The sequence below is a fragment of the Bombus flavifrons genome, chromosome 1 (genome assembly GCF_040668555.2).
Source record: "Bombus flavifrons isolate JBK064 chromosome 1, iyBomFlav1_principal, whole genome shotgun sequence".
Taxonomy (NCBI): domain Eukaryota; kingdom Metazoa; phylum Arthropoda; class Insecta; order Hymenoptera; family Apidae; genus Bombus; species Bombus flavifrons.
Genome location: NC_138442.1, coordinates 573281 through 600990, shown reverse-complemented (window position 1 = coordinate 600990; position 27710 = coordinate 573281). Strand labels below are relative to the sequence as shown.

General features: G+C 35.8%; 1 protein-coding gene across 5 annotated transcripts in view; it reads left to right on the top strand.

The window, feature by feature from the left end:
* Positions 1 to 27710, top strand: part of gukh (NHS actin remodeling regulator GUK-holder) — a 218705-nt gene that overhangs the window by 147249 nt on the left and 43746 nt on the right. For all 5 annotated transcript variants that reach the window (XM_069115861.1, XM_069115851.1, XM_069115871.1 and 2 more), the window contains exon 2: positions 23980 to 24230. In XM_069115861.1, the coding sequence (XP_068971962.1) occupies positions 23980 to 24230 (251 nt within the window). The remainder of the gene's footprint in view (positions 1 to 23979; positions 24231 to 27710) is intronic.

Genomic DNA, 27710 nt, shown 5'->3' with positions numbered 1-27710 from the left:
TAGATGTAGAACAAAGTGCAAATTTCGAGATATTAAGAAAACCACCCTGACTGTTTGGAAAAACCAAATTTATTTTTTCGAATTCTTATACATTTCGAAGTATGTAGAATACCAACTCGTGACAAACTAATTTATCTACATTTAAAAACATGTTACATTATAAGGATACGTATGCAAGAAATTTACTACAGAAAGATTATATTAAAACTTCTTTTATATTTTTCTTGTAGGAATACATTTGATATTTCTCAAATTTTGAAGAAATATTCTGTGCCTATAATGTATTCTACAATGTAGCATAAGACCTTTTTGGTATTGCAATTATTTAATTTTTTAGAAACAATCACAGTTGATCCTTTTTTTTGGTAAAAAATGTCTTCCTTTCATCTGTTGCTATTTTCACAATAAAATTATTAAAATTTTTGAAAATATTTACGCTTCATTTTAAAAAATAGATACTAATTTATGAATTAGAAAAAAATTGTAATTTCAGATGGTCAACTGACTATATGAATAACTTCAACATTTTGTAACATATTTCATTAAACAAAAAATTGGGAAATAAAGATAAAAGCTACAGTAATAGCACATTTAAAATCTTAACTGACTATAATCTCATCATAAATTATTTAGTGATAAACCAATGATACTACTTAATTTTGATTATCATATCCGTGCTGGAATTAATTGAATTATTACTATATTTATAAGTATCTTATAACATTATTTACGAACATCTTATGACAATCATGTATATTTTATGATCGACTTGTAATTCTTGATTGCTGGTTAATTGACGAGACTTAAACAGTAACTGATTGTTGGTAAATGATTTTGCTTTTTATTGTACTAAAATAACAAAATACAAAATAATGAGCTTTGAATAGTTTTCGTTGTTAGGAAATATTACACTAATAAGATGAAAAGAGATTCAATATGATAAGTTGCGCAATACAACAGTATTCGATATTAGAACATTATTATTTCATTAAGTTTATTATATTGTGAATTATATTTATGTATAATGAATCTATTTGTATGCATGCAAATATGTGCTATAATTTCATATCTAAAATCATGTTTAGTATAAACATTATCCTAAATTATATATTTCATTATTAATTTATATTTGTTTATTTATAAAATTAATACTACTGAATCGCAAAAAGAATAAAAGATAAGATGTGTTAAAAAATTGTTCAGAATTTTAATAACTTTTTATATTGTTTATTAAAATTTATTATTTTGTGACTGCTTACTTGTCTCACCAGCATATTCCATTAATTTATAACTAATTTTGAATCGCATAATTGAAAATATGCACTGTTAGTCTCTTCCAATATAAAATAAAATTAAAGATAGAAGTATTCACATAACGAAAAATTCGAGTTTTACGAAACTGGGATAATAAAAATTTGACTATGTTACAAATTAATACTAACCTCAATAAAGAACCGAAAGAGTCATGCTCAAAGTCAATTGGACCATCATTCATTTCACGATCCACTGTAGATCTTCATCAGAAGTGTTAAAAAAATGAATAAAATAAAAAATACATAGTACTTAGTACAATTATATACCTTGATCGGCTCATAACCAAAACGGAATGAAAATTTATGCAATTCTATCTACAAAATATCGCTATTAATCTTCAAATTATCAAAGGTATCTCAGTTCAGCGATTGAAATTCTAAGAAATTATCGATATTCGTGACGAAATTAGTTGCGTGGAATGATTTACGCTCTTCGCGGACCATAAGCGATATCGCTGATTGTAAACCGCTCGATGGTTTCAAGTCTGTGATTAACCAGCTCGTTTAAACGCCACAAGCGGACTATGTATGTACAAATTTTGGATCGTTTAGCTCGACTACTTCCGACAGCTCACAGAAACAAGCTGGGTATGTTTACACTAGTGAGGTGTAATTCCATGTTAACAAAATCCATTCAAAATCTTTAAACGATCGCATTGAAAAGTGCAACTGGCCGGCCGACAAATTTATGACTGCAAATAATAGGTGCCCGCTACATCACTTTTCTTTCATCGTCGTTTTGTGTTAACATTGCTTTTATATTACGGTCATTTGCACCGCAAGTGTCCAACTTTCGCATTACATTACATTATTCATATATTACATTATTTACTTACATCATACCAATGCAAGGGTGCAAGGATGCAAGTGTAACTGCATATATTCATTCATTCAAGAAACATTTTATCGTTACCTTAAAGGTTCGATTCAAGAATTCATATTTATTCTTTTATTTGTTTCCTTTAACATACATTTAAATCTTTAATTTCTTCTTTTATGCACTAAGTGTATGAAAAATAAGCGTAAAAACCACCGTAGCGTGATTCCACACCTCTGTAAAAAAAGTTTGTGCACAGTTGACCTTGAGAATGATTTTCAAGGTCAATATTTTTTTTTATTATATGTCGCAAATAACACGTTTTTCTAGAACAAAAATGTCAAAGTTTCAATAATTCTTAAACTGGCTTTATTCACAATATGTTTACATTCTGCAGTCAAATGCAGGGAAAATAGCAGCTATTTTTATACGTATCATTACCACCTAATGACAAAATCCGCAACCACTTAGTTGTCAACCCAATAGATGCTCCAGTTCCACGATTATATATCCTATATTTTCTTTTTATCTTGTTCCTTTTCTGTTTATTGAAGCAACCCAGAAATCGCATTTCTATATTTCCACCAAGTTGCTCCTCATGATTATGTATTGATTCTATACGGTAAAAACCACATTGAATCGGATATTGTAATTGTTTGAGCAATGTAATCTGTTTACTTAAATTATGAATTATTTCTTCTCTAAAAAAAAAAGATCACATATGAGAAGCAGGTCTGCATCCTATCCACAATGACCCAAACTTCTTATTAAAAAATTAGACACCCGTTTTGTCCAAAAAATTTAAGCATCTTCTAAGCGAAAATTCGCAAATATATTGCACTTTTTATTGATATAGACAAAAAAATAGGGCTAGTGATATGATTTTCAATAATTCCTGCCCATACGTTTATGGTGAATCGTCCTTGATTAAATCTTTCAATCGTTGCATGCGGATTTCTGTAAGTCCAGATGCTGGCATTTTACAACTGACGTGTTACAACTTCAAAAACTGCTTTACAAATGAAAGCAAAAAGCAAAAGCTTCGTCGAGTAGCATAGTCATTTTATCGAAGAATTTGAACGCGGCGAATCTTGTAGAGTCGTGAACCTTCTTCTTGAATGATTCATCGCATTGTCATATGGTAGATTCTCACTCAACGAACTATTTTATGTAAGTTCAATAGTGAATAAGCACGAGATAAGGAAAAGCAATAATTAACCTTCTCATTCACGTGCTTTTTCTTTATTCCAATTGACACGGGGACGACTTGCATTCAGATGTTGCAGTATGAATACTTAATAACCAAATTGTTAATATAGCCGCTGAAAATCGAATTGTCACGGAATGTCTTCTGCATAAAAAGATCTTTCATTAGTCACGAGCTAATCTGTAATTTCTTGTTGCTTTGTAAATAACACGTTAATTTTTCATTAAATGTCAATATAAATGTAAACACATTGTGAATAAAGCCAGTTTAGGAATTATTAAAACTTTAACGTTTTCTTTCAGGAGAAGAAATGATTCGCGACTCTTGGTTGCCTCGAGACTTCTGTTCGTGGGGAGTAGAATGTATTGATTTGGAAAATCATGTTCAAGGTCAATTTGCCACGAATTCATTTTTACAAATCTCCTTAGATCTTGAGGTGTCAAATCACGCTATGGTGCTTTTCTCACTTGTTATACGCCCTGTACGCTGATTAATATCTCCTTTCTCCCATTCGTGGTAACAATAATGTGACATATGCATATAATCGTTAACAAACACGTTTAAAAAGTAATTTCAGAACGTTTTTAAAGAAAATTTTGTTTTCAAGTTAGAATATCCGGAGATAAAATCTTGGTGATTATCAGAAGAATAAGAATAACTAAATCAAAACGGTTAAAAAACGGTTAAAAAGCAGTAAAAGAAACGTAAAAAACGCGCCATTCATATTAACGTAAGATCAATATTTCAAAATATTTCAGTTTTTAAAAATAAACATTCGTTTTATTCACAAAAATACACTACGTACAATACGCTTAGAATATAGATTGAGACTTTGTAATTCACCTTGAGTTATTTTTAAAAAGTTTAGGTTAGGAAACTAAGGGAGAGCTTACATACAATTTCGCTTCGTACATACAATATTATATGACTATCTCAACATGATCATAAACTTCCGATCTATTAGTCATTTTTTTCATATGTTAACTTAACTGTCATATTTCGTATCATACCAACAAGTGATTTACAAGCTATGAAGAGTATATGAATAAACGTACATAAATCACAGGACACTTAGTATAGACATATACAGGGTGGCTGGTAACTGGTGGTACAAGCAGAAAGGGGTGATTTTACGTGAAAAAAGAAGTTGAAAATATAGAATAAAAATTTCTTTTAAAATTTTTTTTCTTTTCTTTTTTAAATGTTTTCATCAAGACAACGATCTACAGTGAGATCCGTTATAACGTACCGCACGCGTACCGAGCGAAAATTTAAAGTCGATTTTTTCGAAAACAAAGCCTCAAACGAAAAATTTTTATTCTATATTTTCGACTTCCTTTTTCGCGTAGAATCACCCCCTTTCCGCTTGTACCACCAGTTACCAACCACCCTTTATATTAATCTTAAAAATTTAAGTTAATATGTACTGGTTATGTAATTAATAATTAATATTACAAGTCTATCTCATTGAAGTTTATGTTTAGAATTTGAAAGTATGTCTTCTGTGACGTATAGATGTGTCTGTACTTATGAATCCGTTTCACATATGACGACATGTGTAAGATAATTCCCTATATTCTATTTTGTCTGTGTACGCGTGCGTGCCATTTTATATTTTACGTAATCTTTAAATCAACCCATATAATACGAGTTACCACTTATCATATTATCACTACACTGCAATTGAACGCATATTCACAAGCGCGTATCGTCTTAGCGCATACGTTCAAAAATCGGAGTTTAATACGCGTTTCTGTCAATGCGACTTGCGCAAGCGTGCGATCAAAGGTACGACTGGTTTCTCTAGCTATCGTAGTCGCAGCAACTCGATAGAATTTTCCTTTCGCGCATCAACGACATAGATCAATGCACAGTCATGCTAATCACCAATCCAGATCCCAACGGAGAGTGCGAATCAGCACATTTGACATTGATACAAAAGAGTCGATTTTGCGTAGTTAGTATTTCAGTTAAGTCAGTAAATCTCCATGTCCACAGAGCCGCTTGGGTAATCATGAATTACGAGTATTCTGATATCTTGGTTTGAGCAGTTTCAGCTGAAGGCAGCCGAAGCAACCGGTGAACCGGCTGTCGTTCTCTGTGAAGGCTCGCGCGAGCGACCCTTCGGGGCACTTTACATAGCCAAGGCTCATCGGTTACGCTGGACCTCCCACAGGCCGGCCAGCTCTTTATCATTGGATATCTACCTTCTATACCACATTCACCTTTTGAGTTTATTCTTCTCTTCGCTTACTAGCTAGTCTCCTTGTCCTCGTTTCATGTTTGTTTGACCTATACATATTTTGTAATTTTGTTTAGGAAAGTTGAGATGAGAAGAGTTTTTCTGTTTTAGCCCTTACATCCAATGGTTGAGTCATATTAGATCCAGATATTTTTAAAACAATTGACAGGAAAATGATCGATCGTATAAATAGGCATGATGTTAAGAATCATAGAATAACTTATCATAAGCATGTTATCAACGTCATAGAAACGAGCAGGAGAAAAATTATAAAAATAATCCTTGAAAAAGAACCCGAATGTGATGTGGATGATATATATGCATTGTAAATGATAATAATTATCACACATTATGTAACAATTGCAATAAATGTATTTATTTGTAAAATTTGAAATTTTGCCCATTTTCATGGAAATGGACTGCGCTTCGCCTGTTAACTGCGGAGTTTGGTTTCAAACATCCCTTACGGGGTGCGTATTTAAAATCAAGCAATGACGAGTATACATGTCGAACGCAGAGCAGGTTCTATTATAAATTTTGCAAAAGCAGTAAAGCAAGACGAGGAATGATTACACTTTTATTCGATAAAAAATTAATAATTCACTGTTGAAAAAGGTATTGTTATTAAAAACTTAAAAATTGCCAAAAAATAATGAAGTAAAGTACACAAAACAATTTGGGGAATAGCCGATATACGCAGTAAAGTATACAAATGGGGATGCATTGGGGAAAATAATCAACTCAATTTATAAAAAGGAATACATCATACGGAACATAAGCGATATACCAAAGGGAATAATGAAATAATCAAACTTTTTTTTATAAAATACGTAATAAGTTTACTGGGAAAATATTTCCCATTTTTTAAATATTAATATTTTAAATATTAATATTTCATATAAAGGAAATGTACCACTAAATGTCATTTACGTTACTTTTTATTACGATTTTGAGTTTTTATAGTAAATGGTAATTTTTTATTTCACACGACGAGTATACACGTCAACCGCACCGAAATACAGTTTTGGATTCACGTATATACACGTTGAACGCAGTTAAATGGTTAGGGGAAAATATTTATTAATATCAATTAATCATTAATTAATTATTAACTAACATTAATAAATACTAAATTACGACATAAAAGTTCCTAAGTGCCATTAAAATGGGAAAACATTATAAAATTCAAAGATTCATATTTCTTAAACTGGAACTAGTAAAATGATGACTTAAACCATTTCCAAAATCACGCGGAATGCATCATATGTACCTTATTTTACAAAAATTCATGACACCGATTATCAAATGATCGATTTGACATGGAGTGGCCCTATATATTCATTTGTCAATTATTTTGTTTTCTTGAATAAACTTAGGCAACTTATAAATTTTATTGTTCCTAAATTTTGTCTGCTCGCACTTTTATTGAGTTTAGATATTTTTTATATTGTTTAGTAGTCGTTTGAAGGTTTGCAGTGGAAATGATGTTAGCGAATATAATGGAGGAGGAAAGTGGTTGCGTGGGTGAAAGGCCAAAGTAATAGAACTCACTATTGGAATTTATGTATGTTTAAATATAGTGTGCATAGAGTGTGTGTATATTAAGTATAGAATGAAATTAAGGGTGTACATTGCAAATCGATGAAGTTCAGAATGTAGCTGTATTATTTAGATTACAGTGTTGAGAATATTAAATAATGAAATGCAGTTTCAACAAAACTTGTATATATGTTTTAAAATATCAGTATTTAATAAAATATCTAGTATTTCATTCTCCTTAATGATTGATACTCTACTGATTGAACATGAATTGCTCTGTAATTAAATTATATTAGATTACTTGTATAGCTGAATCAGATCACCTAAATATGTGTCTTCTTTATGATTGTATGAAAATGCTTTTGAGAACAGAGTTAAGCTATTTCAAGGGATATATGTAATAGTGGGAAGAAATAGAAGTGGGAAGAAGTTTTCACAACTTCATTTTTTGGGAGATTTCAAGGTCATTTGAAAATTGAAGTATTTATATCGGAAAATGCATAGTTCAAAAGATATTTCGATTTTAACTTTATCAAATGTAATGTATGAAAGACAAGACAATCGTAAATACAAGAGTATCATTTTTTATCCTTTGTCTTTCATACGCTAAGTTTTACAAAATTAAAATTAAGATGTCTTTTAAACTAAACATTTTCAGATACAAGTACTTTAATACTTAGGTACAGAGAATGAGAATCACATCCACTGGCGCAAAAAAATATATAGAGTTCTATTTAAAAAAATACCGATGATCCTAAAATCTTCTAAACAAAATGTACTTAAGAAAGACTTCAATATTTTTATATAGAAAATAAAAAAACGCATCAATTCATGGATAAAACAATATAAGATTACATTAAAAAATATCAATAACCTTGAAATCTCGTAAAAATACGATCTTCAGAACAAATTCTTTCCACCATTACATGTACCCCTTGAAAATGTTTAACTTCGTTCTGATAAGCTTTTTTCTACAATTGTGAATAAAGCCGATATTAAGGTGATCTCATATTGCTGTGACATTCTGTATATATTTGTAAGTTACAAATCGGTAACGGTAAAATGTAATCTATTCTGAATCTATTTAATTATCAATTTAGAATACGATATGTTAGAAATATTTTTTTCCTAATATCAAATTTAGTATTGTAATAAAATTAATATAACATCAAATTTACAGAAATCAATTAATTTAAAAGTAATATATTGATGAATTCAATGACATAAGAATGTGATACTGTTTTCTTTTGTAACAAAAAATAATTCTCTGATAGAAACAAATTCATGCCATCATTCGATTTGTTTAATATAAATCAAACTTTATGTTTTAAGTAATAATTATCGAGCACTCTGGCGACCTTTATCTTGTGAACTATTAAATGTAGCTAATAAATATAAACAATAAACATAGTTAATAGAATTAACAATAGTAACGATGGAAACTTAGATTATAAACTTTTGTTAAAAATATTAATCACTTAACATTTTGATATTAATATTTTATATTTTTTTTACTAGAAGTTTTCACTGTACTCTATATCATCGAAAAGTAAAAATGATTAGAAATCTTATCAGAATTTCTAATCTTCTCATAATTATCAATAATCCTCAATAATTTAAACCTTTTTCAACACCGTACTTGCTCTCATTTTCTCAATAAAATTAATAGGGTCTCAAGCATGCAGCCGAAGTTACTGAAACAGTAATACCAATCAATATTATTCGCTGATTTCAATTCTTCATAACAAAGGGAAAAATTCTTTTTAAACCCAAATCGTTAAAAAAATCTCGATGTGAACGGTAACGATAACTTTACACATAATCCTTTTTGATACTGGCATCAGTTGCTCACAGTGTGATCGGATAATCATTTAGAATGCATTGATCCAGTTCAGCGGAAATATTGCGTCAAATATTCAATTCGAGATCTATTATTCAACTGTAGACGCGATTTGTGGTTACTAGCGTGTGCAACTATCACCAGTAGATATATCTACCAGCATTTCCAGTCATATTTCTATTCTCATGACTGAACAACCTGCGCAGCCGACCTTGACTCGTAACTCGCTCTCTTCTGGCGTCTGTAAAAAGTACCATTGCCCAGCCCTCTTTTGCTAACAACCGTACGCGCTTAATGCTGTTCCTCGCGCATTTATCGAACCAAGTACCTAGATTTAATGCTATAGAACCAAGTATATAGTAATTCCTTGACGTAAACAATATTGAATCGTTAAACAATTATATGAGATAGTTTGTGCAATTTAAGAAAGAATAATGTAGTTGTCTTATTTGTCTTGCCGATCACGGACTGTAATTTTTAATTTGTAAAACCTATCCCATGAAAGATGTAAGGTAGCAGTGTTATACGGAAGTAGTTCTGTATTTGTTTTTGTTTTTTCTTTTGTTCGAAACAAAATAAAAGTTCAAATATCTGCTAAACCAGTGGTTTCTCAACATAAATAGGTCCATAACTTTATATAGTAAATGCAAAGAGAGAATTTAATGTATTAAAAATATATGACTCTGTGAAACCAAATTAAGTTGACCTTTATAAGATCGTTACGGTTCCTAATTACAAAAAATTACTAATATCAAATTATGTTCTCCTGAAAACCATTTATCTTTTGTTCGAAAGATATTTCAATGTTATGAATAATCTTGGTTATGTTCCCAGGGATCGATATTATAAAACACAGACTATAATATATGTATAAAGATTCATATGTATAATATCCAGTATTCGGAGAGTTAAAACTACGTACATATTTTTATCTTATTCCCTTGTTACACAATGAATTCTAACAATTATTCAGCTAAGAATATAGTATGGCCGTACGAATAACCGTATACCTTCGTTTGTTAAAGACAATAATTAGCGCGCTCATATATAGTACATAAAAAAAGTTATTCTGTACTATCCTGTGTAAAAAAGTAACGTACCTATCATCCTTTGCAATACTTTCTCTCCTCGTGTTTATTCTTATTAACACAAATAATTTTTTTTTTCGTCTCTATTCACGAATTTCGGGTTTACCCGAAATATGTAAATTGTAATTCGTGAGCTTAAACGTGTACAACTCCTCCAAGTTACAGATTGGATCGGAGGACGGTATTGGAGCCCTTGGAGCCGAACGTGTATCTATTACGTATGCGTTTACAAAGCGTGACACGAACGCCCAAAGCGATTGTGCAATATTACCGTTTTTCCATGGCAAACGTTAACAGAACTCTTAATTCATTAAAATGCGATAGAAGCCTGTTACCTATGTAAAATCGCCAATAATAATGGCTAATGAAACTTGTTCTCATACTCGTTCTGATTGCTTCGTGTATATCTTCATGTATATATCAAATGTCGAATAACCATGTTGTTTATTAAGACTGAGACGTAATAAATTTACTGATTACAAATGATAGATAAATCATATTTAGTATTATTTCAAATTTTTACTGCATATAATCTCTAGAAATTATAGATATTTAGTGTATTTCCTACTTTTTCAATCATTATAATTTAATACTTTTTAAAGAATTTAGATTAACATATTTAAATTGAGAATAAGAATTTATAAAAATGTATTAAAAGATTCAAAGCTATATTACGGAGTTTAAGAGAGTAGGATAATTCGATGTAAGTGGTAGTAAATGAAAAAAGATTCTGAACAATAAATACGTAAAAGGCACCTAATATAAAGGTAACGTTATACATAAATAAATGTATTTTAACTGGTTATAAAGTACACTGAACAAAAAGTTGAAACAAAACTCTTTTGCAGTTTATTGCTCTCTACGTTGCATATAACATTACAGTTTTTACTATTACAATTGGAAAATGTATATGAGCCGTTCAGAAGTCATTGATCAACTTCATAAATTGAAAAATAGAAAAAAGTGATGATATAAACGTTATTTTTTAAAATGGCGTTGACATTTATTGTTATTCACGCAATTTCCTTATGGAAAATGGAATTATTGTTTCTTGAGAATTGATCATTAGTTATATTAACCATGTAATGAAATTGAAAAATTTACAAAAAGTGCAGCTTATCACTTTGGCTTGTGATCACTTGCAGGTGAATAATTTGTTTTCTTTCATTATTTATAGCCACATCAAGAGAATGAAAAGTTACGATTAAAGACCTGATTTTGCAAGTTTATCTAAATTAACATTTTTAGATATTATATTTCAAGTTACTTTATTTGTGTCTTTCAATGAAGTTGAATTTACGTTGTAAAAATGACTTCACTTTACTTCACTGTTTGATTTTTAATAAGCTAACAAAATGCTAATTTTATAAAAATTCATTACCTCCAAGTTTTTTTCAACTTCACTATCAACTTTTGAAATAACTCAATACATACACAAGCTTATGAAAGCATTTCAATAAAGCCGGTCTGTTGAGCACGTGACAAGAGTGGTGATAGTGGTGTTTACACTGATAATTCGCATGATTGCAAACTAGCGGTACTTTCCTGTACGTGTGTTGAGTATGAAATATGAATACTTTCATGATACTTGTGAATACTTTCACGATGAGACGATAGGGAAATGATATTTAAAAAGAAGAACTACAAAAAAGTGAAAAACCGGTCACTGACTTGTTTCGTTACGCAACGGTTTCTGATATACAAGGACGAAAAGTCGATCGGACAGAAATGTATCGATAGATGAGCGACCAATAATCGATAATTTGCGAAAATTAGCGTGGGCACTGTATAACGCTTACATATGTAATACATGCGTGTTAGACGAAGTTGTCATTATCGGCAGGGTTGTATCGAGGTGTGAAGGCATCCTGTTCTTCTTTTTTTTTAATAATTTACACGCGATTTCGGGACATGGATATAGAAGTTTTCTATGATAAGTGTTTAATTTTCGACGAACAAGGCAACAAATAAAATGTTTTGATACAGAAAAGCGGCCTTATGTGACGCGAACATCGGATTCAACAACCGATTCCAACCGAAATCCGTGTTCCCGCGGATTCATCTGCGACACAAGGGAGAGATTGAATGCTGCATTTGTCAAAAGAGTGCGCGACCCTATCGCGTGGCTGGAACAATGGCGATTGATCCTTCGCGTTATTGTGTAAAACAAAACAGAAAAGGAACAACAAGAAGCACACAATACTATAATGGGCACAATCCATCGTGGCACGAAGGAACACGCCTCATTGCCCGGGTGCACGAATCGTTAATCGGCCGACTTCAAAAGAGTCAGCAATTAAACATATAACGAACCTAATCGTGACAGAACGTTGTTTACGTTCGTGCATTGTTTAATTACAATAATCTCCCATGGGCTTATGCGAATGATGAATGATGAAAGCAACAAAGAATGATTCACCTCACGTGAGATTTGATGGAGAAAAATTATCTAATGACACGATTCTTCCATGAATTTCATTGTTGTTGGAAGTACAGAAGTACTGATGATGATAATATTTTCAAACACATTAACGATGTACAATTGATCCAGAAATTTAAGTGCAGCTTATGATAAAACTAATTTGATTATAACAAGGCTCTATGGAATTTTATAGCAAAATTAATGTATTCTATGTCAAGGAGAGCAATTAAGAGTTATTTCAGAGCTCAAACAGAATTCTCACAAAATATTAATATAATCTACAACTAATGATAAGATTGCGCGAATACTGTTTTTCTTTCTTCTTATCTGGTTAAACAATTGAACTAATATTATTAGTGAAATTTTACAAGTTACAAGTCACAAGTTATTAATATTTACCGATTATGTTACATAACAGCAACGAATTTTATAACAAAGAAAATAAAATTTTACAAATAAGTTTTATCAATTACAAATTATTTGATTATCTTTTTTGATGTAAAATTGTGAAATTATTATATCAAAATTCTAAGACTTAGAATTTGTTAATTTGCTAATAATATCAATTGGCAAATTATTGTGTAAAAATATTTGTGTAAAATAATATGTTATGAAATAAATATAATATTACATGAAAATTTGATTTACTTGACGAAGATTTCTGTAAACAACAGTATGTCAATTACAACTAAGAAGTGATCATGTACTACTTATATCATGAAATTTTTTGTGATATGGTAGAATAAGAACTATATGAATACCTACTTACAATAATATTTTACAGTCACTAAATTAGTAAGTTCTTGGAAAGGTACAGAGAAGTATGTATTAAATAATATGTTGCAATTACGTGTTATACACATGTATAACGAAATATATCAATATTCTTTATTGTACTGAATATGTATTTGTGAGGACTATAAATACTTGGTCTCAAGTTTCTTTTTCCAAACTGTTTGCTTACATATTGCTTAATCTGTTTTCTTTGAGATAAGAGAAATTAGAGTTGTTACACTGTATTATGTTTCAATTCGATGACAGTTCTCGGTGTGTTTATTAAACGGCTTAGCTTTTAGTTTGAGGTGTGTCATGGTCGAAAGCACCGGAAACGTCGAATGAAACGTAACCCCGAGGAAAATAAAACATGAGAAATGTTCTTTTGATTTAATTGCTACGACACCGAGATGATCTAAAATTATGGGTAACGTTTGATGCAACATACATTAATAAGGATTATTTAAATTTTAAGCGATACATAAGCTTAGATAATCTTTCCGACACGCCAAAGATCAAAAAATATTATTCCTATGTAATAATAAGTAGAAAAAATATAACGTTACTTAGACCTTATATATTGGACAATTAACTTATTACGATTTTATAGTATTGTACATATTTAAAATAATTCTTATTATCTGTTACAAATTTTCGGTTTTGGAAGTTTTCATCTTCTTTCTAGCAATTTGTACTCTTCATAAGAGCCTATGTGTATTTAAAATATCACAAATAAAATATAAATATAGTGTTTGTACGATATTTACGAGTTTTTACGAGATATTTACGAGATTTAACGATATTTTTCATTCCAATTAAATTGTACAAAAAATCTAGTTATTAAAAGTATGAAAAGAATTTATGCAATAAGTTTACACCAGAACTTCAGAAATTTTATTAGTTTTATCATATACAGTTGCCCAGAAAGTAAATTAACGCTTCTGCTAAATATTTAAATGTAAGACTGTTAATTTACTTTCTGGCGACTGTAGCTTAAGTCATGTTCAATAACTTACTAATTTCTTTTGCTATTTTCGTAATTAACAAGTTTATGCTTTATTAAAATATAACACGAAAATCTAAAGAACAATCAATCGATTACTTTTATGTGTAATAATCCTTACAGAAAGTTGACTGAAGATTAGACTGCAATTATAAATGTATTTTATCTCAAATTCTGCAATATAAACATATGATGAACTGACTAATGTACAATTACAAAGAAATAACAAATTTGGATTGTTACAGAGAGAATTTATCTTAATAAAAGTCATAAGTGAATTGTTTTCTTTTACTTACATACTATCTCACTTTATAGAAATTAAAATTCATATATAAGCAATTACTGATATTTTCATATTCATATTATATAATTATCATATTTTCTTAAGAAACACAATATAATAACAACTTTTGTATCCTTATACAACGTTTCCGGTTTACCTCGAAACGCTGTAATATCTCGAAAAATAAACACCACGAAAAAATGTTTAAGACAAAAATTGTATGTCGAGAGTGATATACTATACTCTTGTCTATTTGGCTTTGCACTTATCAGGCAATGATCTGTGAACGTTGTATTAAAATGTTTAAATGGGAACCTGATTTTTTAAGCCCCTCGACTAGTTATTTCAAATTGAATTAAGTAGCTCGAAGATGGCCCAAGTATCTCGATCAGGCTCTCTTAAGCAAAACCATAACTGCACCGCTCTACCTCCTCCGTGGCAAAAGGACAATATATCCCTCCTATCAAACGACACTAACAAAATAAAAAAAACGTAAGCTAGAAACAGTTAAAATAAACGCAAACACTAGACAGAACGAATCGTTAACAGGCCGTGTAACCACTTACAATAGATTCGCAATATTAGAATCCACAAACGACTCCATGGACGTGACTGAAATACTAACTAACCAACATACACAAAAATATCCCCCTCCTCCACCTATCTTCATTGACGATGTCATCGACATTGAAACAATGATAAAGTCCATTGAGAAAGATATCAACAAAGAGGATTACAAACTAAAAATAAATAATAACCAAATTAAAATTCTGCCGACTAACCCAGACTCCTATAGAAAACTAACAAAGTTACTAAAAACCTTGAACGCTAACTTCCACACATATCGACTCAAACAAGAAAGACCTTTTCGTGTGGTACTACGCAACATCCACCAGTCAGCTAACTTAGACGAACTGAAGTTCGAACTCCTAAATCATGGCCATGAAGTAACAAACATTAGCAACATAAGTCATATAATCTCGAAAAACCCGCTATCCTTATTCCTTATTGACCTAAAACAAAAGCCAAACAATAAACAAATTTACAACATCAATCGACTAATGAACTCAGTAGTAAAATTCGAACCTCCTTTTATAAAAAAAGAGATAGTGCAATGTAAAAGGTGCCAAAGGTATGGTCACACGCAGAAATATTGCAACCATAATTTCCGCTGCGTTAAATATGAAGGTATTCACCCCACTGATCAGTGCACTAAATCTCCAGAAATTCCTGCGAAATGCATCCTCTGTCAAGGAGGGCATCCTGCGAATTATAAAGGTTGCTCAGTCTAGAAAACCTTGTACAAAAATAAGTATCCTAAACCCAGTACTCAGTCCTCAAAAATTCTCTACTCCTTCAATCTCCTATGCCCAGGCAGTTCAAGGAAATCAAAACAATCCGAAAATCCATAGTGACCATTCTCAAAATAGTGTTCCCAGTTCACAAAACACGGATAACTTCTCTAGACTCGGAAAATTAATCGAGAAACAATCAGAACAAATTAATAACTTATTATCATTATTAACACTCATTATGGATAAATTAATACGCCCCGACGCAAACTAAAACCAATTCGCATAGTTCTTTGGAATGCCAACGTTTTAGCTCAACACAAATACGAACTAGAACTCTTCTTAAAACAACAGCAAATTGACGTAATGCTCATATCTGAAACTCTCTTCACTGACAAAAGTTACCTGAAAATAAACGGTTATAAGTTCTACCATACCCAATATCCCAGTGGAAAGGCCCACGGCGGCAACGGAATTATTATCAAAACCAGCATTAAGCATTATGAGCTTCCATCGTTCCAGAAGGACTACCTCCAAGCTACAAACGTGGAGATAGAAGATTGCCATGGTACAATCACCACTTCAGCAGTATATTGTCCTCCTAGACACTCCATTTCTAAAGAAGACTTTGATAACTTCCTTGATGCTCTGAGCAATAGATTCATAGCTGGAGGAGACTGTAGCGCCAAACATACCCAATGGGGCAGCAGACTTATCACAGTAAGAGGCAAAAATCTCTTGAACAGCATAAACACCAACAGACTCAGCTACCTCACCACATATGAACCCACATACTGGCCCACTGACACTAACAAAATACCTAATTTACTTGACTTCTTTGTAACTAAAAATATCTCGCCAAGATATGTCCAAATCAACTACTCGGCGGAACTCTCTTCAGATCATTCCCCCGTTATTGCAACAATTAGCTCAACAATTATCGAAAATTCACCTAATGGCTTTATTCATAACCAACTCACCAATACCAACTCGGAATACTTAAACACCAGCATAATAAACGCTATCCGCTCTTCCACACTTACTACGAATTCTATCAATAAACATGAATACCTCCATCATATATTTAAAAAAATCGCAGAAAAACGTAGACTTAGAAGAGTATGGCAGAGTCATAGAACACCTGACGACAAACGCAAACTAAATAACGCAACTGGGAATTTAACCAAAATTATTAAAAACTATAAAAATGACTGTTTCCAAAAATGTCCCGCCAATCTGTGTCCCACAGCTAAAGCCAACTACTCACTATAAAAGGCTTCCAGGAAACTCACGCGTCCCCCACAAATAATACCTCCAATCCACTGTCCGTAAAGTGGATGGGCGCGTAGCCCTATAGAAAAAGTCAACCTGTTTGCTAATCACCTTCTAACCTATTTAAACCTCATTCCTCCAATATTGCCGCGGAAATAACGGAATACCTGCACTCTCCCTTTCAAATATCTCCTCTTATTGAACCTTTCACTTCTCTAGAAGTTACAGAATTAATCCGTCGCCTAAATCGCAGGAAAGCATCGGGGCATGACCAAATTTGTATTAAAGCAATCAAGGAACTTCCCATAAAAGGGAATACACTCATCACATCAATTTTTAATGAAATTCTTCGCCTTAAATACTATCCTAAGTCCTGGAAAATATCACTGATTACTCTCATCCCTAAACCCGGAAAACCAATACACGAAACTAGTTCCTATCGCCCAATTAGTTCTCTACCTACTTTGTCAAAACTACTCGAGAAGATGCTAACGGACTCCTCCCACTCTTAGAGGATTTGAAAACACTGCCAGATCATCAATTCGGTTTTCGGAAGCAACATTCTACGATAGAGCAAATTCATGGAATAACACATATCAGCCAAAACTTAGAAAAGAAAAAATACTGCTCTGCGGTATTCCTAGACATTCAACAGGCATTCGACAAAATGTCGTATGAAGGACTTTTGCTCAAACTAAAGAAAATCCTACCACACACCTACTACTCCATCCTAAAGTCCTACCTAATTAATAGACAATTCATGGTTAAATACTTAGACGCCACAACCACAACATTTCCAATAGATGCTGGCATCCCCTAAGGTAGAGTCCTCGAATCCCTGCTGTTCTCCATCTACACTGCCGATTTACCAATTTTAACAGAGATAAATATAGCGACATTTGCTGATGATACAGCGCTATTAGCATCCCACGCAGACCCGATAATTGCATCCTCCACTCTCCAGCGAGATCTCGACTCTATGGAAAAGTGGTTCTTTTTGGGGGCTTCAACAATTGGGGCTTCAAAATTAACGAAAATAAATCCACACATGTAACCTTCACGCTGCGAAAACAAACCTGCCCACAGGTAACCATTAACAATATAACCAATGCCTAACAAGGATTTAGTCAGATACCTGGGCATGACTCTGGACAGGATATTAACATGGAAACAACACATCATAGACAAATCGAAGCAACTCAAGGTTAAACTTAAAAAATTCTACTGGCTCATTGGCCGTCGTTACCCACCCTTGAGAGAAAGTTGCTAACGGAAAATACCGGATGTGAGATAATTAACTTTTCCGTATCTTCTCGTAGTAAACAAAAATGTAAAAAACACTAGAAATAGAAGATGTTTGTTTTTGGTCTGAAGGGCCTTAACTATGAAAATGCCAAGATTTATTGGTGAGTCCTTAAGACTATTGGGGGTACGCAGTAAGGATGCGTAGACATCTGGATGTCATCTTGCTCTCGGTGTGTGGCCTGGTCTCTGTTGTGGATTGAGATTTGGTTGATGTTACAGTGGCCTGGTCAATGCAGAGAGTCGCCAGACGTAACAATGTACTTTCAAATTCGACGGAGCAATGCAAGAAACTAACTATATTAACTGATTGTTTTGGAAACATCGGAAACCTATTACTTTGTGTTCAAGTATTGTAGTGCCATTAGTACAATCCCGGACAAAATGATAATACATGTGTGCTATTTTTATATTCTCAGAGACAACTTAAGATGTTTATAAATGTAGCAAATATTGCAATTTAAATATGACGACGTAGGAAGAAGGAATCCGTTACTAAATATGTAGTTGTTCTCTCCAACATTCAAATGATAGCGCATTAACAAAATCTATTTGTCTATTTAAATGTATTTATTTTTATACTTTTCTTAAAAAGAGAATTTACATCGTGATTAACATAAAATGAATAATATGTGGTCAGAATATGTATAATTTTTAAATGATATTCTCGGACAAATTATTATTTTTATATTTTTATTCTACTGTAATAGATTTTTTAATTATTGAATATTATCGTATTGTCTTCCATTCTTTCCCCAACAATTTTCAATTATATTCAAATCTGGAAAGCGTGTAGATTGATATGTTTTCTCTTGCAAGATATGTTTCTACAACCTTAGCTCGATGAACGACAGTATTGTCACACTGGAAAATAAATTTGTTTTTGATAATTCATAGAACGCATTTATTGATTTGTTCTAATTGTTGTTGTAATAATCAAATTTATTTATGTACCATTTTCTTTGACTATTCATTTTCTCTTTGAATCGATTCGGCATCATATCACTGCTATCCATTTGTCGTCGCTTTTTCACCATTCTTCCTTTTTCTAAGTCACGGTAATAGAATTAAAATCCATCAAGGACACCCATATTAAAGTTTTTTCCTCAGTAACTAAAATACGTTTCCATTTCTTCTTCCAGTAAACACGTTCATTTGTGAATGTTGACCGTTGACATTTATGTTGTTTTGTTGGCGCAGGCTTTTGCTTCATTTTTAATCGTTACATAAACTTACACTTCTGAAGGACGCGGAGGACACTTTTGATATTTGGAATAACGCGCATTGCGAGCAATTTCGCGTGATGTTAATGTCGAATTTGAGGCAACAAGTATAATGGCCCGTTTCTTCTGTTCTGTTACTATTGGCGGTCTTCACAATCTTTTTTCTTCTCATAATTTGTAGTCTTTTAATAAATTATGCATTACTTTGCGATTTTACTTAACGATCTTTAATATTAAACCTACCAGCGGCGGTCAAATTGACCGCTCTCGAACTTCTACACAAAGTTAACCATATTTAAACTTTATCATATGGCTTCATAATTTTTGACTTTTCCTAAAACATACATACAATATATTTTTCGGTATTTACTGTTAGTTTGCTCTTTTATTTTCTGAGAAAAATTTGTACTCTGCCTTGCCTTAAAATAAATGCAATCAGTACAAAGAAAAAGCTATCTCATGGTCAAATGACAAACAAAATCAGTAATAACAAATAATAACAGCTGTTACACCCGTAATCTTGTCATAAAACATAATCCATCCCTCGATAAAGATGGCTATCAGCTATCAAGACATATCAACTCAGGCCCATAATAGTCCTAAGGAACTGCCATAAAATTTAGCATTTTTTACGGTCAATTGTTACAAACATTTTAAAAATCGAGAAGTTTCTGAGGGTTATTGCTCATTGCGATAAAACACGGGCAAGCTTTCCCAACTCCACCCTCGAGTAACCCTTAGTGGAGAACGGCCAGCACCCATCAATATTTTCGTATAAATATCGCCGTCACAGACCATATTCTTACTTGCTATCGTCCTTTCAACCAGAATACATCTCAGTTTGTTACTCAATCAGTCGACATCTAAACTTGTTATCTTTAAAACTCAGACAGAGAGCATCTCAGAGCATTTTGCGTAAAGTTGTTATAGAAAAAAAAATAAAGCATATCAAATTTGACAATAATTTTGTATTCCGTACATGGTATTATTCTGTGATAAATATTTATCCGAGAAATGTCAAAAGATTTCGAAAAAAAAAATTATAAAAAGAAAATAACTGACGTAGAAGAAAACTGTTCAGTGTGCGATGAACAAGAAACTTCAGCAACTGAAAACGACATGAGAACACGTGAAAAAACTATTTACAACCGAATCAGAGTTGAATATTATAAATAAGCGTTTACATAAGGGCAAAAAGGAAAGAAATTATCGTTGACAACAAAGGGTGAGATTGATGTAGAGAACCAACGTATCGAAACTGGGTCCGATGGGACAGTTTGGAGTGAATTAGATGCAAGTCCCAAACCTGGCAGGACGTCAGTTCATAATATTTTTAGGGATATGCTAAACGGCATATTATGAAAGGACAAATAAAAACGGCATTTTATCATTGATCACCGTATAAGGGATCATATAATAAAATGTACGGAAGAAGAATTTAGAGTATTGGGGACTAAAAGGGAGCTAGATGCAACAAAACTAGATGCATTTATTGCTCTGCTATATGCTATATGCTATATAAAAGATTTAGAAGTCTCATATTTGTGGAATAAAATTTGGAGACCTGCATTTTTTTCGAAAACAATGAGCAAAAATGACTTTGCTGAAATTATGAGGTTTATACGATTTGATAAGAAGAGCGGAAGAAGCCAACGTTTGCGAACCAATAAATTTGCAATGGTATCTACAGTATGGGGCCAATTTACAGAGAATTCACAAAATTGCTAGTTATAAACCTAGTGCATACATTACTTTTATATAAAGAATCGCGGGAAAATCAGATTCATTACTACAAAAAACTTAAGTAAAAAATTCTAAAGGTTAGAAAATTATAAAAATTTGTCTAAGATGCGGGAAATATTTATGCGGCAAATGTTCATTTGATAATAAGATAATTTGTAAAAAATGCAGCGAATTTGAATAAGATATATCTCTATATAAATAAAAGTGCAATTCTATTTAAGTGTATAATTAACATTAAACAAAAATAAATTTGGACAAAATTTTATGATAGTTCACCGATCATCTTGACAGCACACGGTAGGAATAGGTATACACGAAGTGTCGGTAGATTTAGTTTTAAAATTTTCGAAACAGTTGGGTTTTCAACTTTTGGTTTAACAATTCTTGATATCGCGGTCTCTCTGTCTGCAGCTCACATATCGGCACTTGCATGGTTGTGAGACATGGTACTTGTTATTGATTGCTCGGGAAATCACAAACTACGGGAAGATATCAATACAAAGGTCAAGTATGCTAGCATTTCGCCTTTAGCATTTGTTTCTCTCTTGTCTTTAGTGAAAAAGTCAATAAGGGAAACCTTATTTAATAACAGATTCCTTCTTCTTGGGTGGTGGCATTTACGTTTTACTTTACTGCAAAAATTTATGTTGTCTCTGAGAAATTAAAGACAGCACACATGTATTATTATTTTGTTCGGGACTGTGGCATTATAAGCAGTATCTCATTATGTGATCCCGCGGCGCACCTATATCGGGTAACACTGATGCCGCGATGCCGGCAGCATATCGAACTCGAAAGTTTATATCTTGATAGTTGATGATGTGACAAACATATGATTAATGCCAGTTAAAAGAATATGCAAAAAATACAGGTTTCCATTAAAAAATGTTAATATGATCTTTATAGGATGTTTCAAGATTATCGCAAACAAATAAAAGTACATTCTCTTTAATGTATAGTATACATTAATGCCAAAATCTCAAGACGTATAGTATATTCTCCCCAGTTTCATACAATTTTTGTCTGAAACATTTTTTCGTATAATTCATATTTGTCAAGATATTTGAGCACTTCAAGTTAAACCGGACGCGCTATATATACATCTCAACGAAAATGTGAGAAATAGTTGTCCAAATGATCCTTCTCAAAATTTTATTGTTGTATTGTATAAATTGACGTATTTTAATAACATTAACCTGACTTGACTGATAATTAAAATATTAATAGATAGTATTTTAATATGTTATTAGGGTACACCATCTTATTGGATCAGTAATTCAAAATAGCTCTTGAGTCTTTTTTTTAAGTATAATTTAATTATCTGATTAAACCATTAAATTCATTAATTACTGAAAACAATTGCACGTGAGATCAGATAAACTGTTAACTTAAAATTTTTCAATCTATCCTATTCTATCCTATTCTCTTCCATTCTGTTCTATTCTACTCTATTCTACTCTATTCTACTCTATTCTACTCCATTCTATTCCATTCTATTCCATTCTATTCCATTCTATTCCATTCTATTCCATTCTATTCCATTCTATTCCATTCTATTCCATTCTATTCCATTCTATTCCATTCTATTCCATTCTATTCCATTCTATTCCATTCTATTCCATTCTATTCCATTCTATTCCATTCTATTCCATTCTATTCCATTCTATTCCATTCTATTCCATTCTATTCCATTCTATTCCATTCTATTCCATTCTATTCCATTCTATTCCATTCTATTCCATTCTATTCCATTCTATTCCATTCTATTCCATTCTATTCCATTCTATTCCATTCTATTCCATTCTATTCCATTCTATTCCATTCTATTCCATTCTATTCCATTCTATTCCATTCTATTCCATTCTATTCCATTCTATTCCATTCTATTCCATTCTATTCCATTCTATTCCATTCTATTCCATTCTATTCCATTCTATTCCATTCTATTCCATTCTATTCCATTCTATTCCATTCTATACTATTTTATTCTATTCTATTGTAACTTATTTTATTCTATCGTACATATAATCGGGACAAAGATAAGTGAACAGATAGTGGAAAATATTAATCTCAGTTGTTTACTAAATAATCTATATACTATGAAAATATATATATAATAAATGAAACTTAAATAAATAAGACTTTTATTAAATTTCATTGATACCTATCTTTACTATCTGTCCAATATCTAATTTTTTCTATATATTAATTTTGATTAATTATTATTATTAAAAGAATAAATCTTTTACTTGCACAAATCTTATTTCCATTTTTTTTTAATTCATTACAAAATATATTCAGACGAGATAACAATTTTTTAATTTCTTTGTCTTAATTGTTTACTAGACGCGAAGTAATTAAATCTTGACAAACACGATAATAAACAATGTTGTATAACTTCATAATCTTAGATAATAAACAATGTATAAAAATAAGGAGAAAATCTTACACAATAAACCATTAAAAAACCGTTATTTCGCAGAGTAATTACGTACATCCAATAAGAAAATTTTTATTAAATTTACTGTTATAGTGTATCCTTAGAGTTATCTGATATTATATAATAAAATTTTGCATCATTGAATCAAATATATTAATCGAATTTACATAATGTTATAGCGGAATCGGATATTTGCACGTTCGCGACAAGAACGGAGCATTTTCACATCGTTAACAAACCATCGACGGCGCTGTTCACATCAAACACCAGGCCAAAACCATTGCGGGAATTATACGAGGCTGCTGGTATAGTCGCTGTCAGAAGTTTGGATAGTCTAAGAAGGGATGGAAGCTCTATGGATATGTTCCTCTGCACGCCCGTCCTTGGGAAGAGAAGGCGAGACCAAAGTCTCGACATCGAATCCAGGATCGTAAGTATACATATGTATTCTCGAGTATGTGGATTTGTGTATACCTTGCGTATGTTCGAGCATGCTTACGTGCAGCTGATGTAACATTAAAAACTATTTTAAAAATACTACTTAAAAAATATGTTATTTGAAACGAATTTAATCCTTTTTATTTTCTTTTTTTTTTTATTAACGTGGAGGAAATCCGCACGGACACCAGGTCGCTTCTGGGGAAAAGCGGCGTGGTAGTGCCGGACTCCAACCGACTAAAACCTCCACGATGACCGTCTCGGCTGCGATCGAGAGGGGCCCGGGAACTGGTGTAAGCGATACACCGCCCCCCCGCGCGCTCAATACGTCATCTAATGGAGCGATGTGCGGCCACGTCACACCGCGCCTCGTCGCCGGGGCCGCCGTGCCAGGCAGTCCGGTTCCCCTACCGGGCTGCTCCGCGGCCCCGGGGCGCTGAGCTGCCAACGCCTAAGTTTGCACCCCACCGGGGGACGCGGCGGATCTAGTGCGTCTCACCGAAGCGCGTCCATGACCTCTGCCGCGCCCTCGCCGGTCTGTCCTCTCAGGGTGAGAGTACCGCACCCTCACCCTCTCCGCAGCCTCTTTTCGAAGCATGACTTGTTCACAGAAGGAGGTCACGGTCCTCCTCCTTCTCTCGCTTATCAACAATGCTTCGAGGATCGCCGGCGGCGAAAGATCCCAACCGATTTCCACGATGAGGTCGTGGCGCGGCCGCGCCCACGCCGGACAGTATTCCAGCGTGTGCTGCGCCGAATCCACGCTCGCATCGCAGTGGTGGCAGCGCGCGGTCGCCTCCTTCCCGATTCGGTGCAGATACTCACCGAAGCAACCGTGTCCGGTGAGCACCTGCGTCACCCTGTAGGTCAGGGGAGGCCCACCGCCGTCCAACCAAACGTCCCAATTTGGAAGGACGGCCCCGAGGACCCTTATCCCCGGCGCACCCGCTCTCGTGTCAAGGCTGGCGCGCCATCTGTCGAGCAAAGCTCGCCGAGCCCGAACCCCGACGTCGGCGCCCACCGGGCCCGCCCCGTCCGACAGACCCCGAGTGTGGAGATAAATCTCACGGCACCTCAGGGCCTGCAATTCGAACGGGGGAAACCCGGCGAGCACCGCCGCTGCCGCCGCCGAAATGGTGCGGAAGCCCCTCACTACCCTGATGGCCACCGTCCTGTGCAGCCTCCTGACCACTAGGAGACTGCGACGATTGGTCATCAGGTCCTCCGCCCAGACCGGAGCCCCGTAGAGGAGCCACGATCGCACCACGCCGGCGTACAGCGACGTCGGGCCCGCCCAGCCGAGGCAGTAGACGTCCTAAGGCGTTCGCCGTCGCCTTAACAGACGGCGTCAGGCGCTCGAAGTGAGCGCCGAAGGTCCAGTGGCTGTCGAGGGTCAGGCCCAGATACTTCATGCTGGTTCCGACCCCGATCTCAGTCCCTTCCAACCTCAGGCGGTAACCCGCTGGAGGCGTCCCGTGATCGGCCTTGCGGCAAAACCACATTGCCTCGGACTTCTCAGGAGACACCCTCAGTCCTAATCGCTTGATTTCGGCGACCACGCAGGCCACCGCCAGCTCCGCCAGGCGGACGGTTCTACCCCATGGCGTGCCCCAGACCAGTACCAACGTGTCGTCGGCGTAGCACGCCAGTGCCGAGTTCGGTGGCATCGGCGTCCGAAGCACAGCGTCGTACGCGATGTTCCACAGCAACAAGCTCAACACCGAACCTTGCGGGACCCCGCGGTGTACAGCCTTCCCGGACACCCCTCCACCCCGGACGGTGTAGACGATACTCCGGTCCCGGAGGAAAGCCCGGACCACATCCCGCAGATACGCGGGTACCCGATGAAATTCGAGGGCCCGGCATATTCTGTCCCACGGGATGCTGTTGAAGGCGTTGACCACGTCCAGCGACACGGGCAACGCCACGTAACCACGCCGCTCGGCCCCCTCGACAAGGGAGCGGACACGGGCGACAGCGTCGGTCGTAGACCGCCCCCTCCGGAAACCGAACTGGCCATCGTGCAACCCGGGCACGTTCCGGGACAAATGCGACTCCAGGCGGGCAGCTACCACTCTCTTCAGCAGCTTGCCCGCCTCGTCCAAAAGGTACACCGGCCGGAAAGCGGAAGGCGAGTCCGGAGAGCGCCCCGGCTTCGGCAGCAGGACCATCCGCCCCTCCTTCCACGAAGTGGGGAATTCACCTCGAGATAGGCATCCGTCGAACAGACGCATTAGTCTCGGAGCCAAGACCCCGGCGACGTCCTTCCACAGGCGGGCCGGCACTCCACCGGGACCCGGAGCTTTCCGCGCTCCGATCCTCTCGACGGCCCCGGCCAGTTCTTCCTCGGTGACCCTCGATTCCGGGCTCCAACTTCCCGCAGTGACCCGTGGTTCTTCTTCCAGCGGTTGAGACTCCTGCTCCTCCTCTTCGGTAAAGGTGCCAAGTCCCTCGTTCGCTGCTCCCGGAAACAGGGTGCCGACGACCTCTTCCAGGAACCGAGGGTCCATGCTCTCCGTCAAGGGTGGCGCGCATGGACGGAGTTTGTTCAGTACCATCTTGTAAGGGCGCCCCCCAGGGATCAGAGACGAGGCTGGCCAGAAGCTCGTCCCAGGCCCGCCACTTCGCCTCCTTGATGGCTCGTTGCAGGGGCCTCCGCGCTTCGCGGTAGGCCTCGTACAGATGAGCCACCGTGCCTTCGTCCTCCCGCCGTCTACGGCGGGATCTGGTGTACTGGCGCCGAGCGTGGATACACGCCTCGCGGAGACGAGCGATCTCCTCGGACCTCCAGTACACAGCGCCGGCGCGGCGCGGCGTTCCAGACCGTGGCATACACGAATCACAGATCGCGTGTATGTCGCGTCTCAGCCGGGTCGCTCCCGCTTCCGCGTCCTCGTCGGTCGGGGATTCTTCCAACCAAGCCACGGTAATAGCGGCCGCCGCCATGAAGTCCTCGTCGCGGCGGGTCACCTTCTCTTCTCCTTCCCGGTGGGCCGATAGGCCCGCGCGCACCCGACGAACGGTCGCCCATCGCGCCGCCAAGCGCCACCTCCATCAAGATGTAGAGATGGTCCGAGAGGGTCTCCTCCGGGGAGACCTCCCAACCGGAAACGCGGCGGGATGCAGCGGGGTTTGCCCATGTGAGGTCCACTATGGACTCGCCCCGCCACGCCACGCACGTGCTGGACGACCCCCGGTTCATAAGCCGGAGGTCGAGTGCGGCCGCCCAATCCTGTACGTCGCACCCCCTTCTGTTGGTCCGGCGGGAGCCCCACGCCGTTGAGTGGGCGTTGAAGTCCCCGAGGACCAGCGGCGGGCAGGCGCCCAAACGTCTCGTGCAAGCCGCGAGTCCGTCCAGAAAGGAGGCGTATTCTGCCCGGCTGATGTTGGGCGACACGTAGACGGCTACCACGGCCAAGTCGCCCCATTTCACGGCTACGAACCCCCGTCCCCGCTCAATTACCGAGCTGGA